Below are 18,919 nucleotides of genomic sequence, written 5' to 3' on the forward strand. Positions count from 1 at the left end.
GAGGAACTTATACACAACTAAAGACCAAGAGGAACTTAAACACAACTAAAGCCCATGGGGAAGTTAAACACAACTGAATACAAACGGGAACTTATAAACAACTAAACACCATAGAGAACTTATACAAAACTCAATACAAAGGGGAACTTATACACTTCTAAAGACGAAGGGGAACTTATACACAACTAAAGACCCAGGGGAATTCATACAAAACTAAAGACCATCTGGAACTTATACACAACTAAATACAAAGGGGAATTTATAGACAACTAAAGACCATCTTGAACTCATACACAACTAAATACAAAGGGGAATTTATACACAACTAAAGACCATGGGGAACTTATACAGAACTAAATTCAAAGGGGAACTTATACACAACTTAAGACCATGGGGAACTTATATACAACTAAATTCAAAGGGGAACTGATACACAACTAAAGAACAAGAGGAACTTATACACAACTAAAGGCCAAGGGGAACTTATACACAACTAAAGACCATGGGGAATTTATACACAACTAAATTCAAAGGGGAACTTATACACAACTAAAGACCAACTGGAACTTATACACAACTAAAGACCATGGGAAACTTACAAACAACTTAATAAAAAGGGGAACTTATACACAACTAAAGACCAAGGGAAACTTATACACAACTAAAGACCAAGAGGAACTTATACACAACTAAAGACCAAGAGGAACTGATACACAACTAAAGACAAAGGGAAACTTATACACAACTAAAGATTAAGAGGAACTTATACACAACTAAATACATAGGGGAACTTATACACAACTAAATACATAGGGGAACTTATACACAACTAAATTCAAAGGAGAATTTAAACACAACTAAAAACCAAGAGGAACTCATACACAACTAAAGACAAAGAGCAACTTATACACAACCAAAGACCAAGGGGGACTTATACACAACTAAATACGTAGTGGAATTTATACACAACAAAATACAAAGGGAAACTAATATGCAACTAAAGACCAAGGGGAACTTATACTCAATTAAAGACCAAGGGGGACTTATACACAACAAAAGACCAAGAGGAACTTATACACAACTAAATAAAAGAAGAACTTATATACAACTAAAGACCAAGAGGAACTTATACACAACTAAAGACAAAGGGGAACTTATACACAACTAAAGACGAAGGGGAAATTATACACAACTAAATACAAAGGGAAACTTATACACAACTAAAGACCAAGAGGAACTTATACACAACAAAAACCAACGAGAACTTATACACAACTAAAGACCAAGGGGAACTTATACACAACTAAATAAAAGAAGAACTTATATACAACTAAAGACCAAGAGGAACTTATACACAACTAAAGACAAAGGGGAACATATACACAACTAAAGACCAAGAGGAACTTATACACAACTAAAGACCAAAAGGAACTTATACACAACTAAAGACCAATAGGAACTTATACATTACTAAATACAAAGGCGAACTTATACACAACTAAAGAACAAGGGGAACTTATTTTTACTGATCAAATTTGAAAAGCAATCATCAAGATACAGCCAAAACAAACTACAACTGTTGTATTCTAAGATGGCCAGCAGTCAGTCATATCTTCTCATCATCAGTTCCAGAAATGAAAATGTATAACAAAATCAACACAGATTATCAAATCGATACTTTGAAATGACGTCATTTATATGTCACATGATCCACATCCCTTGTGTTTCCACTTCCGGGTCAAGATAGTGACGTCACATAATTGTTAAGAATGTGCACAGAGCGTGTTTAGCTTGTCTCACCCTAGGGTGAGATTAGGAAATCTAACACCGTTAAAACGTGTGGATATCCCTGTCCAGGGTAAGAGAAAAGGGAAGTCTAATACTAAAATCTGAGATGGATCCATACTGTTCTTCTCAAGAAAGAACAACAAAAAACCTAATAATCTAATAATTAAAATCTTATATGGCCAACTGTCAGTCAATATTTTTCCGATCAGTCCCAAATTTTAATTTGGAGAACCAATGACTAAGAGGAATCTACTTATGAACCTTGAGAAAGATTCATCCTCTTCTTTGAAAGAAATAGTGATAACAAGAAAGTTTTAAAAAAAACTGATCAACATTGGACCACTGAAGGAAGACTATTGAACAGTCGACCATCTGCTGACAGTGGGCTTAAATCGGTTTGTAACAATTATTTTCAGCTTTGAGAATGAGATCTTTGGGCAAATCCTGTGTTTCATAAAATTTTCAACCATTTTCAGTATTTGTTCTGTAAACTGCAAGATGAAGTTTGGTTAATCATTTGACTCTACAGTATCTAAATCCAAACTTGTATTGAACAAGAGGCCCATGAGCCTTAACGGTCATCTGACAAGATTTCAAATTTTGAATTCATTTCACCTGGATCTAAGAATCAAGGGCACTCAGTCACAACCTTGAAAGTGGTTTAAGGTTATTCATTTCAACAAACTTATTAAACCTTCATCCCAGCATGCAACAGGCCACATATCATCACCCTGGGTGTTCAGTTTGGCTTCCAAAACATTCCAGAAAATTTTATTTCTGTGCACAAAGATGTCAGGAAGCAAATTATCTCCCTTGCAATATTATACCATATTGCTCAAAACTGTTGAAAATCTATTCTTCCACACCTATGTTCACCATAAATAAATTCTTCTTAATATATAAACACAAATATCGTAAATTTATAATTCTAGTATATTAAACACTGTACAATTATGACAGGAAATTGAAATATTAAACATTTGGATCAGCAACATGTATGACGCATTTTGTATTCTTAATTAAAATCAAATATATACATAGTGACATAAACGATTAAGACCACTTGTGACTTATGATTAGTATATATACTATTGACTTATAATTTTTCATTAATGCGATAAATTGTTTCTTTTTAACTTACTGAAGGAGGCAAGGTTACATGTACATCGCTATCTGTGACTGTGTTGCCGATAGTGATGATGCAGATCGAATATATGTCAGACAAAATAAGATGTTTTTGACATGTATTCTGCATATGGAGGAAAATATGCCGATTAACATATTTCAATTTCGGACAGTATTTTACTGCCATGGCTTTTCGTGACCTTTTTCCTCATTAACATAAGTTCAGTTTCATTTCATTATTCTCAGTCACTTGAATGTTTGGGAGGCGTACACTTTTATATGATAACTTATCGCTATAAAAAGGCACTTGAGAATGGCACTTTGGGTATAAGGTAAGGTGACAAAACAAGTCTCGGTGCCTCGTGGTTATCAAAAAGAAGTTTGTTAAAAGATTTTATGAGAAGGAGTTGGCAGCAATCTTGGATTTCAGACTGACCCAAAATTAACAAACTTTGGTTGGTGCTATATCACGATCATTTCATGCAAGTTTAGGCTCAATCGCACTGGTAGAACTTGAGAAGAAGTTGATAAAGTTCAAAATGGCGGCCATTGCAGCCATGTTGGATTTTGGACTGACCCGAAATTAACAAACATTGGTTGGAACCATGTCATGATCACTTCAGGTAAGTTTCAGCTCAATGTCACAGTAGAACTTGAGAAGAAGTTGAAATTGTGTTTTCAAGATGGAGGCCATGGTGGCCATCTTGGATTTCGGACCAACCCGAAATTAACAAACTTTGGTCAGGACCATATCATGATCATTTCAGGTAAGTTTCAGTTAATGTCACAGGTAGAATTTGAGAAGAAGTTGAAAACGTGTTTTCAATGTATTTTCAAAATGGTGACCATGGCGGCCAAGTTGGATTTTGGACTAACCCGAAATAAACAAACTTTGGTCAGTGCCATGTCATGATCATTTCTTGCAAATTTTGGCTCAATCGCACTGTTGGAACTTGAGAAGAAGTCGAAAATGTGTTTTCAAGATGGCGGCCATGGTGGCCATCTTGGATTTCCCAACAACCCGAAATTATCGCCTTCTCGACAATATACCCTAAAATCAGTCAAGCGTGATGTCATTGTCTGACTTCGTAAGCTTCTTTAGTCCAAATCATGCAGCATGATCAAGCCAAGGTGGATTTTTTTCAAACTAATAATGGCATTTAGATTTCATTATTGACCAAGATGCCACATTTTCAGAGGGGTAGAACAATTGTGATGATGATGGATTGTCATAGTCAAACTGCTGTTGAACGGCCTCCCACTTCCTGGATGAGGGTACCCAGTTGGACAGGAGGAACATCTGCAGAGGTCTGATGTGAATCCTTCCTAGTGGGACCACATCTGCAAGGGAGTTGAGATACCCCAGAAAACTGAGGAACCAACGCACCTGGACATGCCACCAAGCGATGAAGGTCAGAGCAGAGGGGGCATCTTTCAGATCTACTGAAGTTGCCCACATTCCATCCTGCACAGAGAAAATAATGCCCTGTGGGGTTTCCATCTTGAAGCGAGGAGAATCTATGTGCCTGTTGAAGGCACTGTCACCTATGATCAGACGCCGTGCTACGGACTTTTTCCGAACCAGAAACATTCTGTAGTAGAAGCTGGGAATGCATTCCGACATAGGAACCTCCTCTACCATGCCCTTGGCAAGTATGGTCCCTCCTTCCTCCTGGAGCACCCGAGCTTTTTTACCTATCCACTGGAGGAGGAAAGGAAATTGGCTGGGCAGCGAGGGTTGGATCCTGAAGAAGGGGGATACCTAGACCCTCCCTGACCACAGACAATGCCCAAGTGTTCACGTGATCTCCCGCCACTGCAGAAGAAAAACAGAAAGACTCCCCAACCCCCCCCCCCCCCCCCAAAAAACCCCAAACCAGGAAGTTCTGGATAGGGCAGATCGAGACCCTGCCAGACACCAGCATATCCTCTGCACACCTGAAACCTAATCCTGCGGGACAGGAACAAGAGCTTGAGACGGGAGGACCGCCGGCTCTTGGTCTGCTGTGGCCAAGGAGCTGAAGGCGTCAGGAACCCTTCTTCTTGTCCTCAGGAGGGTTCTTACACTTCCTACCCTTCCCCTTGTTGTTCTTGAAGCAAGGCTTGAGCAAAAGGCTGAGCAGCCGAAGACATCACCCTCTTCTTGGGAGAACCGGAGGTAAAGGACTTACCAGGATGCTTCTCCTGCCGGAAGAGGATAAATCCCAAAGAAATGGTAACACCCATGTGCTGAACCCCGACAAAACCCGGCACTAGCCGTACTTGAAACAATAATCAAAAATTGTAAATAATAAAAACAGGCAGGAAAGTTTCAGACAAAACTAACAAAACAAACCACACACAAAAGCAAAATACCAACATAACGCGGCAAAAACTGCAAGAAACAGCCACATCAAAACAGACAAAGCAGGAAAATGATTAAAAAAACTTCACGTAACCAAAACGGCGAAACAAATGGTCACGCACTCGAACATGTAGAGAAAAACACGGCGAAAAATAGACACAAACATAAAACAAAGTCTTAAACGACAATATAAACTGAAAGATGGGTAGATAAATTCAAATTGAGTAAAAAATAATACTCCATAAAGCCATAAAGGAAAGAGGACAGGAGATCACTCTATGTTTCTAACTGTGACGGTTCATGCTCTATTGTTTTTGGGAAACAAAGATGGGTGTAGGGTTACTATATTTGCATACTAAAGTTACGGTAATTATTACTGAAATGAAATGCATAATTTAATTGTGCATTTCCTTTTTTGTTGAGTATAAATTTATATTGAAAGGTGCTATTTAAATGTATGTCATTTGTACAGTCTTTTAAGCTCCTTAACCAAGGTTAATATTTGCTCCTTCATTTTCAAACATCTTTTTCAGTTTTTGAAAACTCTATATGTTGTGACACGCAGTTAAATCCCATTTTAAGTCCACTTACACTTGGCCACTATGTTGTCTACAAATCCCATCTGTAGCCTGAAGCTGATGAAATGTCGTAAGTGATTCACCTGTGAATACAGCACATCATTAACATCATGTCTAGAATCAACACCAATAGATTCTAACTGAAGAAAGTACATAAGAAATATCAGGTTTAGAATCAAAACTAATAGATTCTAGCTGAAGAAAATATCTGAAACAACCTTAAAATTTGAAGTTAGAAGTAAGGAAATTACATCAGTATCATATTGAACATTTAATTAATCAACAAACATACCAATTTTCGGAAGGTAGCCAATATAATGAATTGCTCTCTTTTATTTCCCTGATAAAAGGCAATTTCTTCACTGCAAAATGAAAGACAACAAATATACACAAGATCACTAATACAAACAAATGCAAACATAGTACATGAATTTGACCTATCCTACGTCAAAATGAAGTGGTATTTCAGAAAATTTGTCTGCCATTTTTATGTGAATAGCAGTTTGTCTCATTTTCTAATTAATTAGTTGTGTTCACAATTTATTTTTCTATCAATAATTATGAAGAAGCTAGATAGGTGAAACAAATATTACAATCCTTAATTCAGACTTACTGTTACTAATTACATTATTCACTGATGACTTTTCTCACCTGTTAGTAATAAGTCTAGAATTGACATATCTGTATTCCCCCTCAAGTCTTTGTTCAATCACAGTCAGTTTTCCAACAGGTCTCCTCAACCTGTCCAACACAAATCAGTAATGATATTGAACATATTTGAGTGACAATATTTTTACTTTCCTTAACAGTGAGGCAATATTTACAAATTTAAACAAGAGATCCCAGAGGGATCTTGGCATTCACCATTGTTTGATCTTTACATGCTCTTTTAAAGTTGGGTCTTTTCCTTTCTTTTTGTCTCTCTTCTCTGATTTTGCTGATAATGAATAGACGTTTGAACATTCCTTTGCAGGAATAGTGATGATAATCTTTACCTGCCAAATCCAAAATGGTCGCCTGGAAGCCATTTTGCTTCATTTGATCAATCCCAAAATCAGATAGGCACAACTATGGACCAAGGGGAACCTATATATGCAATTTCAGAAGTATCTATGTTGTAGTAGTAGTTCCCAAGAAATAGCGATAACAAACTTTCAAAGTCAAAATCAAAGATGGCTGTTTGTCGGCCATTTTATTTTTTTCTGATCAGTACCAAGATCAAACAGGTACAACTAGGGATCAAGGGAAATATACATATGAAATTCAAGAAAGATCCATCCAGCATTTCTCAAGAAATAGCAATTAACAAACTTTCAAAGTCAAAATACAAGATGGCCACCTGTCATCCATTTTGTTTCTTTGATCAGACCAAAAATCAGAAAAGCACAACTAGGGACCAAGGGGAACCTATATATGAAATTTCAGAAAGATTTATGTTGTAGTTCTCAAAAAATAGCGTTAACAAACTTTCAAAGTCAAAATCAAAGATGGCCACATTTCTGCCATTTTGTTTTCCTGATCAGTCCCAAAATTACATGGGCACAACAAGAGACTAAGGCGAACTTACATATGAAATTTGAGAAATTTGAGAGAGATCCGTCTCTTACTTTTCAAGAATAGCGATAACAAACTTCATTGAAAAATTCCAAGATGGCTACCTATCAGCAAGTTTGATTTTTTTGATCTGGCCCAAAATCAAATGGGCACAACTAGGGACCAAAGGAACCTACACATGCAATTGAGAAAGATCCATTCAGTATTTCTCAAGAAATAGCGATAACAAATTTGTTTACAGACGGACCAACGGACCACAGACCACGGACCACAGACGCAGAGCGATTTGAATAGCCCACCATCATTAATAAAATTATGAAATTCTGTTTATTCTGCAACATTTCAAAATTGCTACAGCAGACAGACATTGGTTATTTCTAGAAGCAAAGATAACTTAAATTGATCAAGTTGACTCCACGTACCTGGTAAGTATAAGACCTGAAACGGCCAAATAAACCAACATCTTAGCTGGTCCCTACAACACAAAATACACACTTATCAGGAAGTGGTCCAAACCTCAGTCTCATATGTGCTTGTTTTAATTGTAATGGTGCTAACTGCAAAAGTCAGCCAGTAGACTTTTTGACTTCATATCATCAAGGTGCGACTCAGTGTTGATGACAGGTGCATGCTATGTGCCCCTATCATTTCATATCAATGTAATGTTACAGTACAAAGTCACAAACAGGGATATAAATAAAAATGATGTATGTAAATTAAGTGCTGTAAGACTTCTACTAGACATAAGTTTTACATATTACGAACTTGTCATCAATAATTACCTGAATTCCTATACTTCCAGCTAACTTGACTGTATACAGGATAACATCCAGTATCGGCTGTAATATAGATATACATAGACCATTAATTAACTTGGTGGAGTAAAGAATGAAGCCAAGGGCCATTACACAAATATATATGTACAGTGACTCTGTTGCCAAGGCAACCAAACCTTTTGCAAAAAATAAAAAGGAAAAAAAACCTGCCTGCAAATTTACGCAAGCCCAAAATCCCTCTAATCAGAGATCTTATATTTGGTTACCATGACTACAAAATGACATCAGTGGTTTTGGAAAATAGTGCCATAACTACCAATCTTCAAAACCCTTATATAATGATTTTCAGCATAATCAGGCAATATCTGAATTTCAACCAATCAGAAGCTACCATTACATTTCTATGTTAATGGTTCCAAAAACACCAGATGCGTATATACCGCGGATAGTCAAGTTTTGTTAAAATCTATCCATGGGCTAATGAGCTATTGGCCATTACACAAAAACCTGTGTACACTAATCTGATAATTAAAATTTTTGCTGAAAAAACCTGCACATCTGCACATGGTCCCTAACATTTCTGCATAAATTCATTGAAATTTTTTTCACAACTTTAGGATGAGTTTTCCAGACATTTGTCTATGGACAGACAAGCTGATTCCATTATAACTTCAATTTCCCTATCCCTATCCCCCTCCATCAAAAATTTGTTTTTTTCTAAATGTGGGATGAGTGGGCTTGAGTAATGATGCTAATTGCTAAACACAAGTTATCCTGTTAAGTGTTTGTTTTTTAAAGAGTCATATATAACTTTTGTTTACAATTACTAACCCATAGTATTCATAATACACTGAAAAATCCTAATCCATGTTTCCTCCAGAAGTTGTTCTATAAATCGCAAAGTTTTCCCTTTGTTAAGACATGTTGTAACACAACAACATAACCTTATCAGTTCACCCTGTGTAAGTAAACATACATTTCACTGTGTAATCAAATTGTTAGATCTACGCTGAATCTCTAGTTTCCAATCACAAGAAAAATCTACTGTTAGAAATCCTGTTAGAAAACAGTCCAGTGTGAATACTTGTCCTGTATTGCAAAGTAATTTGAGTACCTTGCTAAGATTAGAGTAAAGTTCAGCCACAGAGTCACAGAATTTGTCCACATCCTGTGTGAGCAGCTGGTCAGGGTTAGAAATCCGGTTGTCTAGGTTACACATTTTGTAATATGTAAAACCTCTGTAAATAAAATAACAGTCAAATGTTTTACCAATAAGACTTAGCTCCTCATCTCAAGAACATAGTAGCTTTCTGTTAATCATCAAGGCACCAATAATTTTTGACATCAACTGCTTAAATTTCATTGAAAAATAAATACCCTGTATGTCATTGCAATAATTTCATTTCATTTATATATAAGTTACTCTGTACTGGCAAGAAAATACTGCAACTGGAGCAGATCAACATTGGGCAGCAGGCTTTGAATGAATTACAAAAATATAAAGCAAATGAAGGCAAATGGTGCAACATTAAAGTATGATATTTTACTTACTGTAAATATTTTTGATACAGATTTTCAGACAATCTGGTACGGAATCTCAATTTCAACTCATTCAGCCCATACTGTAACAAAGGAAAAATGCACAATAAATGTTTTGAGTAATGAAGACATCAACATCAATGAACTGTGGAGATTTTTCATGCACTGTTAAAATAAGATAAAAAAAGATTTAATATGCTATTTTTTTCCACTAAATACAGTATTTTAAAAAAAACACAAAATTTTAATCCCATAAAAACTGTGATTTTACAATACATGACTTCATCAACATTCTCTGGCTAAAAATATTTTTTCTCCTCTGTAAGAAACATGGGCCATCAGAGACAGGTTATGCTCCCCATATGGGGAAAAATTTAAGTATGAAAAATTACACTGCTCTTCTGCTCACTGAAGTCTATCTACCTATAGAGTTTCTTAAAGTTTTAGTGTAATACTCTGGACAAAATTGAAGTATGGAAAATAACTCTAAAATCATGTGAAAGAGAGTGATGGTTCATGTGCAGTGCACTTTTCCTTGTTCAGATTTATCTAACTATGAAGTTTTATGTTGATACCTCTTACAGCTTTTTGTGTTATGCTCCAGACAAAATCAGGACGGACAGACAAACGGACAGACAGACAAAGCAGCGACTAATAAAAAGGCTTAGATGTCAATTAGAATTTTAATGTTATAATATTTCTCTACTGTATTACAAATGACATGTATCCGATCATGAGTCAGAAAAATGTTGTTTTATTATAAAGGTATTTACTTACCTTCAAAGCATTATTTGTACAGGAAATCTGTAAAAATGAAACAAAACCAGTTCACAAGCAACATATAGTTTTAAAGAAAACAAAGTTTGAATAAGTGCCCATAACATCATTAACATGACTGATGGTAAGATAAAATCACCTGTTTGTTATTTATTAATTTATCAATAACATTGATTTACTCACCAAGGGCATAGCATAGATAAATTTGAAGAGATATTTCTTGAACAATTCCATATCCCGTCCAATGATGGCACTGAAATAGAAATAAACGTATATGGGAAAAACATATAAATGACTGATAAACTTTAGGCACTCAAAGTAATTCAAGGACAGATTTCAGTTTAAATTCACACATGCAATATATTAATCTCCCTTCAAAACCAGATTCACAGATCAATGGATGCCATCTAGAAAGAAATTTAAAAAACAATCACATGTAGTAACTGTAAGTAACTGTATGTGGTAGGTACCTTTCTATTGATGTGCCATTCTGTATCATCCAAACATCAGCATAGGTTCGTGCAATCAGAGCAGCAGCCACAAGGAACATGTACCAGGCCTGTGTAGTAAACAAACACCAACATATCTACATCTCATTCAATTTCAGGTAAGTGTTAGTAAAACAGTAACTGTAATAAAAACATCAGCTTTACCTCTGATGTTAACAGAGACATTCTCCTCTACTCTGATGTTAACAGAGAGACATTCTCCTCTACTCTGATGTTAACAGAGAGACATTCTCCTCTACTCTGATGTTAACAGAGAGACATTCTCCTCTACTCTGATGTTAACAGAGAGACATTCTCCTCTACTCTGATGTTAACAAAGAGACATTCTACTCTACTCTGATGTTCTCCTCTACTCTGATGTTAACAGAGAGACATTCTCCTCTACTCTGATGTTAACAGAGAGACATTCTACTCTACTCTGATGTTAACAGAGAGACATTCTCCTCTACTCTGATGTTAACAGAGAGACATTCTCCTCTACTCTGATGTTAACAGATAGACATTCTACTCTACTCTGATGTTCTCCTCTACTCTGATGTTAACAGAGAGACATTCTCCTCTACTCTGATGTTAACAGAGAGACATTCTCCTCTACTCTGATGTTAACAGAGAGACATTCTACTCTACTCTGATGTTCTCCTCTACTCTGATGTTAACAGAGAGACATTCTCCTCTACTCTGATGTTAACAGAGAGACATTCTACTCTACTCTGATGTTCTCCTCTACTCTGATGTTAACAGAGAGACATTCTCCTCTACTCTGATGTTAACAGAGAGACATTCTACTCTACTCTGATGTTAACAGAGAGACATTCTACTCTACTCTGATGTTCTCCTCTACTCTGATGTTAACAGAGAGACATTCTCCTCTACTCTGATGTTAACAGAGAGACATTCTACTCTACTCTGATGTTAACAGAGAGACATTCTCCTCTACTCTGATGTTAACAGAGAGACATTCTCCTCTACTCTGATGTTAACAGAGAGACATTCTCCTCTACTCTGATGTTAACAGAGAGACATTCTCCTCTACTCTGATGTTAACAGAGAGACATTCTCCTCTACTCTGATGTTAACAGAGAGACATTCTACTCTACTCTGATGTTCTCCTCTACTCTGATGTTAACAGAGAGACATTCTCCTCTACTCTGATGTTAACAGATAGACATTCTCCTCACCTCTGATGTTAACAGTGGGACATTCTCCTCTACTCTGATGTTAACAGAGAGACATTCTCCTCTACTCTGATGTTAACAGAGAGACATTCTCCTCTACTCTGATGTTAACAGAGAGACATTCTCCTCTACTCTGATGTTAACAGAGAGACATTCTCCTCTACTCTGATGTTAACAGAGAGACATTCTCCTCTACTCTGATGTTAACAGAGAGACATTCTACTCTACTCTGATGTTAACAGATAGACATTCTCCTCACCTCTGATGTTAACAGAGAGACATTCTCCTCACCTCTGATGTTAACAGAGAGACATTCTCCTTACTTCTAATGTTAACAGAGAGACATTCTCCTCACCTCTGATGTTAACAGTGGGACATTCTCCTCACTTCTGATGTTAACAGTGGGACATTCTCCTCACCTCTGATGTTAACAGAGAGACATTCTCCTCACCGCTGATGTTAACAGAGAGACATTCTCCTCACCTCTGATGTTAACAGTGGGACATTCTCCTTACCTCTGATGTTAACAGAGAAACATTCTCCTCACCTCTCATGTTAACAGAGAGATATTCTCCTTACGTCTCATGTTAACAGAGAGACATTCTCCTTACCTCTGCAGTGAACCATCCAGGAATTAGAACTTTGAGAATTTTAAACAGACGTCTGTAAGGAGAAAAAACAACATAAAAAAGAATTATATGAATCTTTATTCATCGACTTCATTAACCAATAACTGTTGCATCAATCTTGATTTTACATTCATTGATAGGTATCTTCAACATGAAGCAACTCAAATCCAATAGATTCATATCTCTAGTAATCTGAATAATTCTCATTTAATTTTGATGAAAATTAATTCAAGTATGTTTACAATGTACCAAGAAGCCTGATGGGCCTGCATTGCTCACCTGGTATATTTATTGCCTCCAGGCCTATTAGTTCATGAGTAGAATTTTTTTAAAGGTTTTAACAAATTTGACCGCTGTGACCTTGAATATATGTCAAGACAATTTCTTTTTGCTAACTTTGTCAGGCTTCATCCTAAGAACATACCAGTCAAACATCATTTTTCTTGGATATTTAAGTTCATGAAAAGAAGTCATTTAAATGTTCAAACAAATTTGACCACAGTGACCTTGAATATTAATCAAGGTCATTTTAAATCCAAGGAACATATCAGCCAAATATTATGTCTCTAGGCCTATTAGTTCTCCAAGGGGCCAGGTTTATTATCAATATTATATAAAACTAAGTTTTTTCAGTAATATCTCACCTAAAAAAGATTCCATCTACAGCAGCCCTCTCCTTCTTCTGACTGACAGTCTAGAACATCACAAAGAAAATCACTTAAGGCTATGTTAAATCACAAGTCATTTCTATTGTGATTTTAACTTCACTTTTTCATATCCATTCATTTTTCTTTCCTTTAATCTGAACACATAAACAATTTGCATATATTCATTGCCACTTGCACCGGAAAACTTGCAATTTGATTTATCTTCACAAGTTGACTAATTTCCCCAGTATGGAAAACTTCTACTCTGGAAAATTTGGGCCTGGAACGAAGTTGTCTGAATTATAGAGTTATAAATACATCATGTATATTCTTACCTCATGGATTACCACTTTGATATCTGCTTCTTTCCTAAAATAGAAAAGGTAAAAAGTACAAATGTGTACTGCTAACTTATAAGGTAGTTAGGACTGATTCATATACATATGTAGATATTAATACAAATTTAGATGATAATATTACAGTGTACATGTAGAATGTCACTGATTTCAGGTTACTTTTACCATAATTTCCACTGTATACACATGTGTAATATCCATCATGTGTTCAATATGTTACATAATCACACTACACTCTCTTAATCCAAATAAAATCCAAGATTTTATATATTCTTGAACCAGCCTTTTTATCATCACAGCTTTTACTTGACAAATAACAACACTATGGAAGGTTTATTTTGGTTCCCTGTATAAATATAAAACTGGGTTTCAATCCATAAATCTCTAGGAACACAATAGGGGTTCTCTTAGAACACTGGGGTTTATTTAGCTTATCTGTGAGAACACTAGGGTTGATTTAGGTTATCTGTGAGAACACTAGGGTTGATTTAGGTTATCTGTAAGAAAGCTGAGGTTTATTTTGGTTATCTGTGAGAACACAAGGGTCGATTTAGGCTATCTGTAAGAACACTAGGGTTGATTTAGGTTATCTTTAAGAACACTAGGGTTTATTTTGGTTATCTGTGAGAAAACTAGGGTTGATGATATGGTTGATTTAGATTATCTGTGAGAACACTACAATTGATTTAGGTTATATGTGAGAACACTAGGGTTGATTTAGGTTATCTGTGAGAACACTGGGGTTGATTTTGGTTATCTGTAAGAACACTAGGGTTGATTTAGGTTATCTGTGAGAACACTAGGGTTGATTTAGGTTATCTGTGAGAACACTGGGGTTGATTTTGGTTATCTGTGAGAACACAAGGGTTGATTTAGGTTATCTGTAAGAACACTAGGGTTGATTTAGGTTATCTGTAAGAACACTAGGGTTGATTTAGGTTATCTGTGAGAACACTAGGGTTGATTTAGGTTATCTGTGAGAACACTGGGGTTTATTTTGATTATCTGTGAGAACACTGGGGTTTATTTTGGTTATCTGACACTGAGCTTCCTATTTGAGAGTAACAGAGGAAATATGATGTATACTGTACATACCCATGCCGGATTTTGAAAGCATGACACCTACGTATTTGCTGGAAGGAATTACCTCTAATCACACTCAGGTAAATCAGTGTTAGAGACAGTCTTCCTTTTTAATACTGAGTTGGTAAATACACTAGAATTGGACGCTAAAAATGTGAAATAATAATTGAAAATTAAAAAATCCTGCAAAATTATCGTCGTTGCCCTGCATTATACCTAATGCAAAGAGAGTATGACTATTGTGATATGTGCAATCGTGCGTGGCCTTCCTACCATTGCCCTCTAGAACAAGCGTTCAAAATGTACTAAAGCAGCGGATCATACCTGTTGGATTAATTATATACAGCTTTTATATATAAGAATTCATGTTACATGTATTATACGTAAACTGGTTGTATGATAGATATGGTGCGACGATCTAGTCCATGAAATAGTGTTCCGATTTTTGACCTGTGAAATGGACTTTGGTTACAGTTACTGCACAGCCTCTGAATATTGTGTAAGCCTATAAATATAAGTGCCAACACAAGAGGAGATATCGGATGTAATATCATCTTCAATAACAAAATCATCATACCCTCTGGCTCGTTTGTCAGCTATGTTCTTGTAAACCAGAAAAGATCCTGCAGCAACGGCTGTTAACAACGCCGAATTCCTCGGCGTCAATTTGCTGAAGGCAGCCATGTTTTACAGGGACTTCCGCCAGGTTGTACAATCTAATATTAAAAACGTGTTTCGTATCCGGATTAGTAAAAACCTGTAATAAGATTTATGTGTCCATTTTTCTTTATAAATTTATATTGCTACATTTTAAAAGAAAAAATAATCAAAGAAGACTAATGTTTGATATATCTTAAATATATCATTGGCGAATTGGTTTCTGACACCTTAAGAACCATGTCACGCTAATGAATTTCCTCAGTAAAGAATAATTCTGGAGCGGACTTATATTTAACCATAAGCTGATGATTTACGTAGGAACATTCAGTTTTCACCAGCACATCATCTTTAAATCATTGTCAACAACAACAACAACTGAAATCAAATAGGTATCATTGTATTCCCAAAAATATCCATTTAGTTCCTCCAATGATCTGATTAGTACTTATGATAAATCGAGGAAAAACTCAGAGACAGATCTTGCGTGTGGACTTGTTCTTTTTTAATTTTGTTTTCTTTCTTGGTGAAATAACTATCATTGGGTTGATATGTAACCCTGGTAAAATACTAGCCGCAATCAGAGACGTGTATAACGTGTTATATACGTCTCTGCCGCAATATACCACTCGGCTAGCGAAAACTTCTCTTTATCTCGATTGGTTGAGCGTCAGACTAGTAAGCCATGGGTCCTGGGATCGATTCCTAGCGGAGGCATTGAGATGAAAAATGATCTCTGTTACACATAAGTGAAGGAATTATGTGGTAGTGTAACGTGCAGCCTAGCTTTGCACACGGTGGGTAAGTCTCTGATTCCTTGCAGAGATACTAGCTAACAAATGCCGATATATATATATAGCGTGGAACAGCAAACTCTACCTGAGTTAACAATGGGTAAGTCTCTGATTCCTTGCAGAGATACTAGCTAACAAACGATATATATATAACGAACGAACTAGTATTCGCATGGACTGCTGTCCCGACACAGACTGTTCTGACTAGCATGTGAGCGTGAGTGCAAGCTCGACACCCAGTGACTTCACCTAACCCTAGTTCCAACTACTGAACTAATCGCCGAGCAATACCACTTAGTCGGTCCTGATTAAGCACTAGGTTGTCCTAGCAACTAAGTCAACCCTTGCTCGTGTTCCTAGCTCGGGTTCTAACCTAACCCTATAGCTAGCTACCCACAGTCAAAAGTCCAAGCTTCGGTGAGAACTAAAGAGCTCTCGCATCAGCTTGACAAGCGGTTTCGGAAAAGCCACTATTTCAGACTTTCACCCACCACCTGTTACAAATGACTGTTTGACTTGCTTAGTAAGAAGTCTTTTGTGGTCCGTGTATCTCTGAAAGCTTCACCAACAGTCAGTACAACAGCGCTCGCAATCATTCAAAGTAATTTCTATTTACATGTATAATAAACTCTTTCATTAGGTGTGACAATTGTTGGTATTTAATTTACCATAAATGATGCAAACTAAAATATTAACATAGTACAAAATACCTTTCCATATCCTACTACATAATTATAAACATTTGTATTAATCGACAAAAATCATTAGATGAACAAATTAACCAATATGTAATTAGCTATAATCATATTCAAGGGACATAAATCTTATACTTCAATTTCCATTACACAAGTCATATTCAAGGGACATAAATCTTATACTTCAAATTCCATTACATTACCCACGCCTCCGACTTATGCGTCCCGCATAACGATCATTAACAAATTATTTTCATTTTTTTCTTTTCTTTTAACAACCGACACAAAACAACAACTTGATCATGAAATACAGTCAACAATAGTCCTGTTTTACGAAAGATATAGTGTCCCAAATTCTGCACCCAGCAGGTATGGACATATTATATGATAATCTGCCCGTCCACCTCCTTTACCTTCCTGTCACCATCTCTATATGTGACAATTTTTCTAATCACTCTCTTACAAGTGTAGGGTCCCTCGGTCTGTACACCTATATCGCACAACCGCTTAGCAGATGGACCAGACAACTTGGGCTCCGGTTCCATTGCTTTAGCACAAGGTCATGACATAGTCACCGAACTTTGATGGTTTGCGTTTAAGTCTTTTTGGACGACCCATGCGAAAATCATGCTCGTCCTCGCTTTCAGTAGCATCACTAAATGATTCTGCAGACTCGGTATCGGGGCAACATTCATATTTATCAGAAAGAGGTTCGTCAAGGTCTGATCTCTCATGGGATAGTAGCTGGCTTTTCTTTAAGCGCATGCGGTCAACGTGAATGACTTGTGGCTGATTCTTTTGGCCACAATTGACCTTGTAGTTCACGTCATTGATTTTCTCGATAACATCGAATGGCCCTTTCCAATACGATGCAAATTTCGGCGATTGTCCGGCTTCCTTCCTCGGAAAGAATACGTAAACTCGATCTCCTGGCTCAAATGATTGCCAGTACAATTTCCGATCGTGATACTTTTTCTGCCGTTGCATAGCATTTTGTGTGCTTTCTCGGACAAGCGCGTGTGCCTTTTCCATTCGTTCTTGGAGGACCCACACCCAGTCATTTTGAGGTATGCTTTTTATTGGGACTGGCATCTCGTACATCAGATCAAGAGGAGTGCTGACCTCTCGGCCCAACATCAGACTGTTCGGTGTGCAACCCGTGCTTTCATGTTCGACAGACCGATAGGCCATCATAACATATGGAAGCTGCACGTCCCAGTCCGTGTGTGACTCGTTCACGTAAGCACTCAGCATAGTAGCGAGTGTTCTATTAAAACGCTCGACCATCCCGTCCGATTGCGGGTAGTACGGTGTCGTGCGAGTTTTGTTGATACCCAAAAGTCGACACATCTCAGTAAAGAGTTTTCCTTCAAACTGACCTCCTTGGTCGGAGTGTATAGAATTTGGTACTCCATACCTTGCTACAATTTCCTCAACAATGAGTTTTGCAACTGTAACAGATTCCATGTTGCGCATAGGGAAGGCTTCTGTCCATCTGGTGTAGTAGTCGGACACAACCAAAATATACCGATTGCCTTGCCTTGTCATCGGAAGTTCGCCAAGGATGTCTGTCGCGATTCGTTCCATCGGATACCCAACCTGTATCAGTTGCATAGGAGCACGCTTTGTCTTTTGAGGGTTCTTTCTACGGCAGCACTTATCACAACCGGCAATGTAGCGTCGGACGTCTTGTTGTATTCCCGGCCAGTAGTAACTCTGTCTTATCTTAGACAGAGTTTTTGTTACCCCTAGATGACCGGCTGTTCGACTGTCGTGACACTGCTGAAGTACCTTCACCCGTTCCTTACCAGGAACCACGGCCTGGATCTTTGCCTCTTTGTTCCCAGTGCAGGTCCATTTCCGACACAACACACCATTCTCTATTACTAGAGA

The 18,919-nt window shown here is 37.0% G+C and overlaps 1 protein-coding gene across 1 annotated transcript in view; it reads right to left on the reverse strand.

Moving 5' to 3' along the window:
* LOC132562015 (ATP-binding cassette sub-family D member 3-like) overlaps positions 1–15,564 on the reverse strand; it is a 60,838-nt gene extending 45,274 nt beyond the window's left edge. The window contains exons 1-16 of the mRNA XM_060226737.1: positions 15,458–15,564; positions 13,777–13,810; positions 13,439–13,488; positions 12,777–12,828; positions 10,952–11,040; positions 10,665–10,734; positions 10,482–10,508; positions 9,717–9,787; positions 9,280–9,403; positions 8,172–8,228; positions 7,812–7,864; positions 6,487–6,576; positions 6,128–6,197; positions 5,849–5,918; positions 4,988–5,174; positions 4,100–4,658 (exon numbers count right to left, since the gene is read on the reverse strand). Coding sequence (XP_060082720.1) covers positions 4,100–4,658; positions 4,988–5,174; positions 5,849–5,918; positions 6,128–6,197; positions 6,487–6,576; positions 7,812–7,864; positions 8,172–8,228; positions 9,280–9,403; positions 9,717–9,787; positions 10,482–10,508; positions 10,665–10,734; positions 10,952–11,040; positions 12,777–12,828; positions 13,439–13,488; positions 13,777–13,810; positions 15,458–15,564 — 1,710 coding nt within the window. The remainder of the gene's footprint in view (positions 1–4,099; positions 4,659–4,987; positions 5,175–5,848; positions 5,919–6,127; positions 6,198–6,486; positions 6,577–7,811; positions 7,865–8,171; positions 8,229–9,279; positions 9,404–9,716; positions 9,788–10,481; positions 10,509–10,664; positions 10,735–10,951; positions 11,041–12,776; positions 12,829–13,438; positions 13,489–13,776; positions 13,811–15,457) is intronic.
* Between the last annotated feature and the right edge of the window lie 3,355 nt (positions 15,565–18,919).

The sequence above is a fragment of the Ylistrum balloti genome, unplaced genomic scaffold (assembly GCF_031769215.1).
Source record: "Ylistrum balloti isolate Yb309-2 unplaced genomic scaffold, AGI_CSIRO_Ybal_v1 Utg371326, whole genome shotgun sequence".
NCBI classification, from domain to species: domain Eukaryota; kingdom Metazoa; phylum Mollusca; class Bivalvia; order Pectinida; family Pectinidae; genus Ylistrum; species Ylistrum balloti.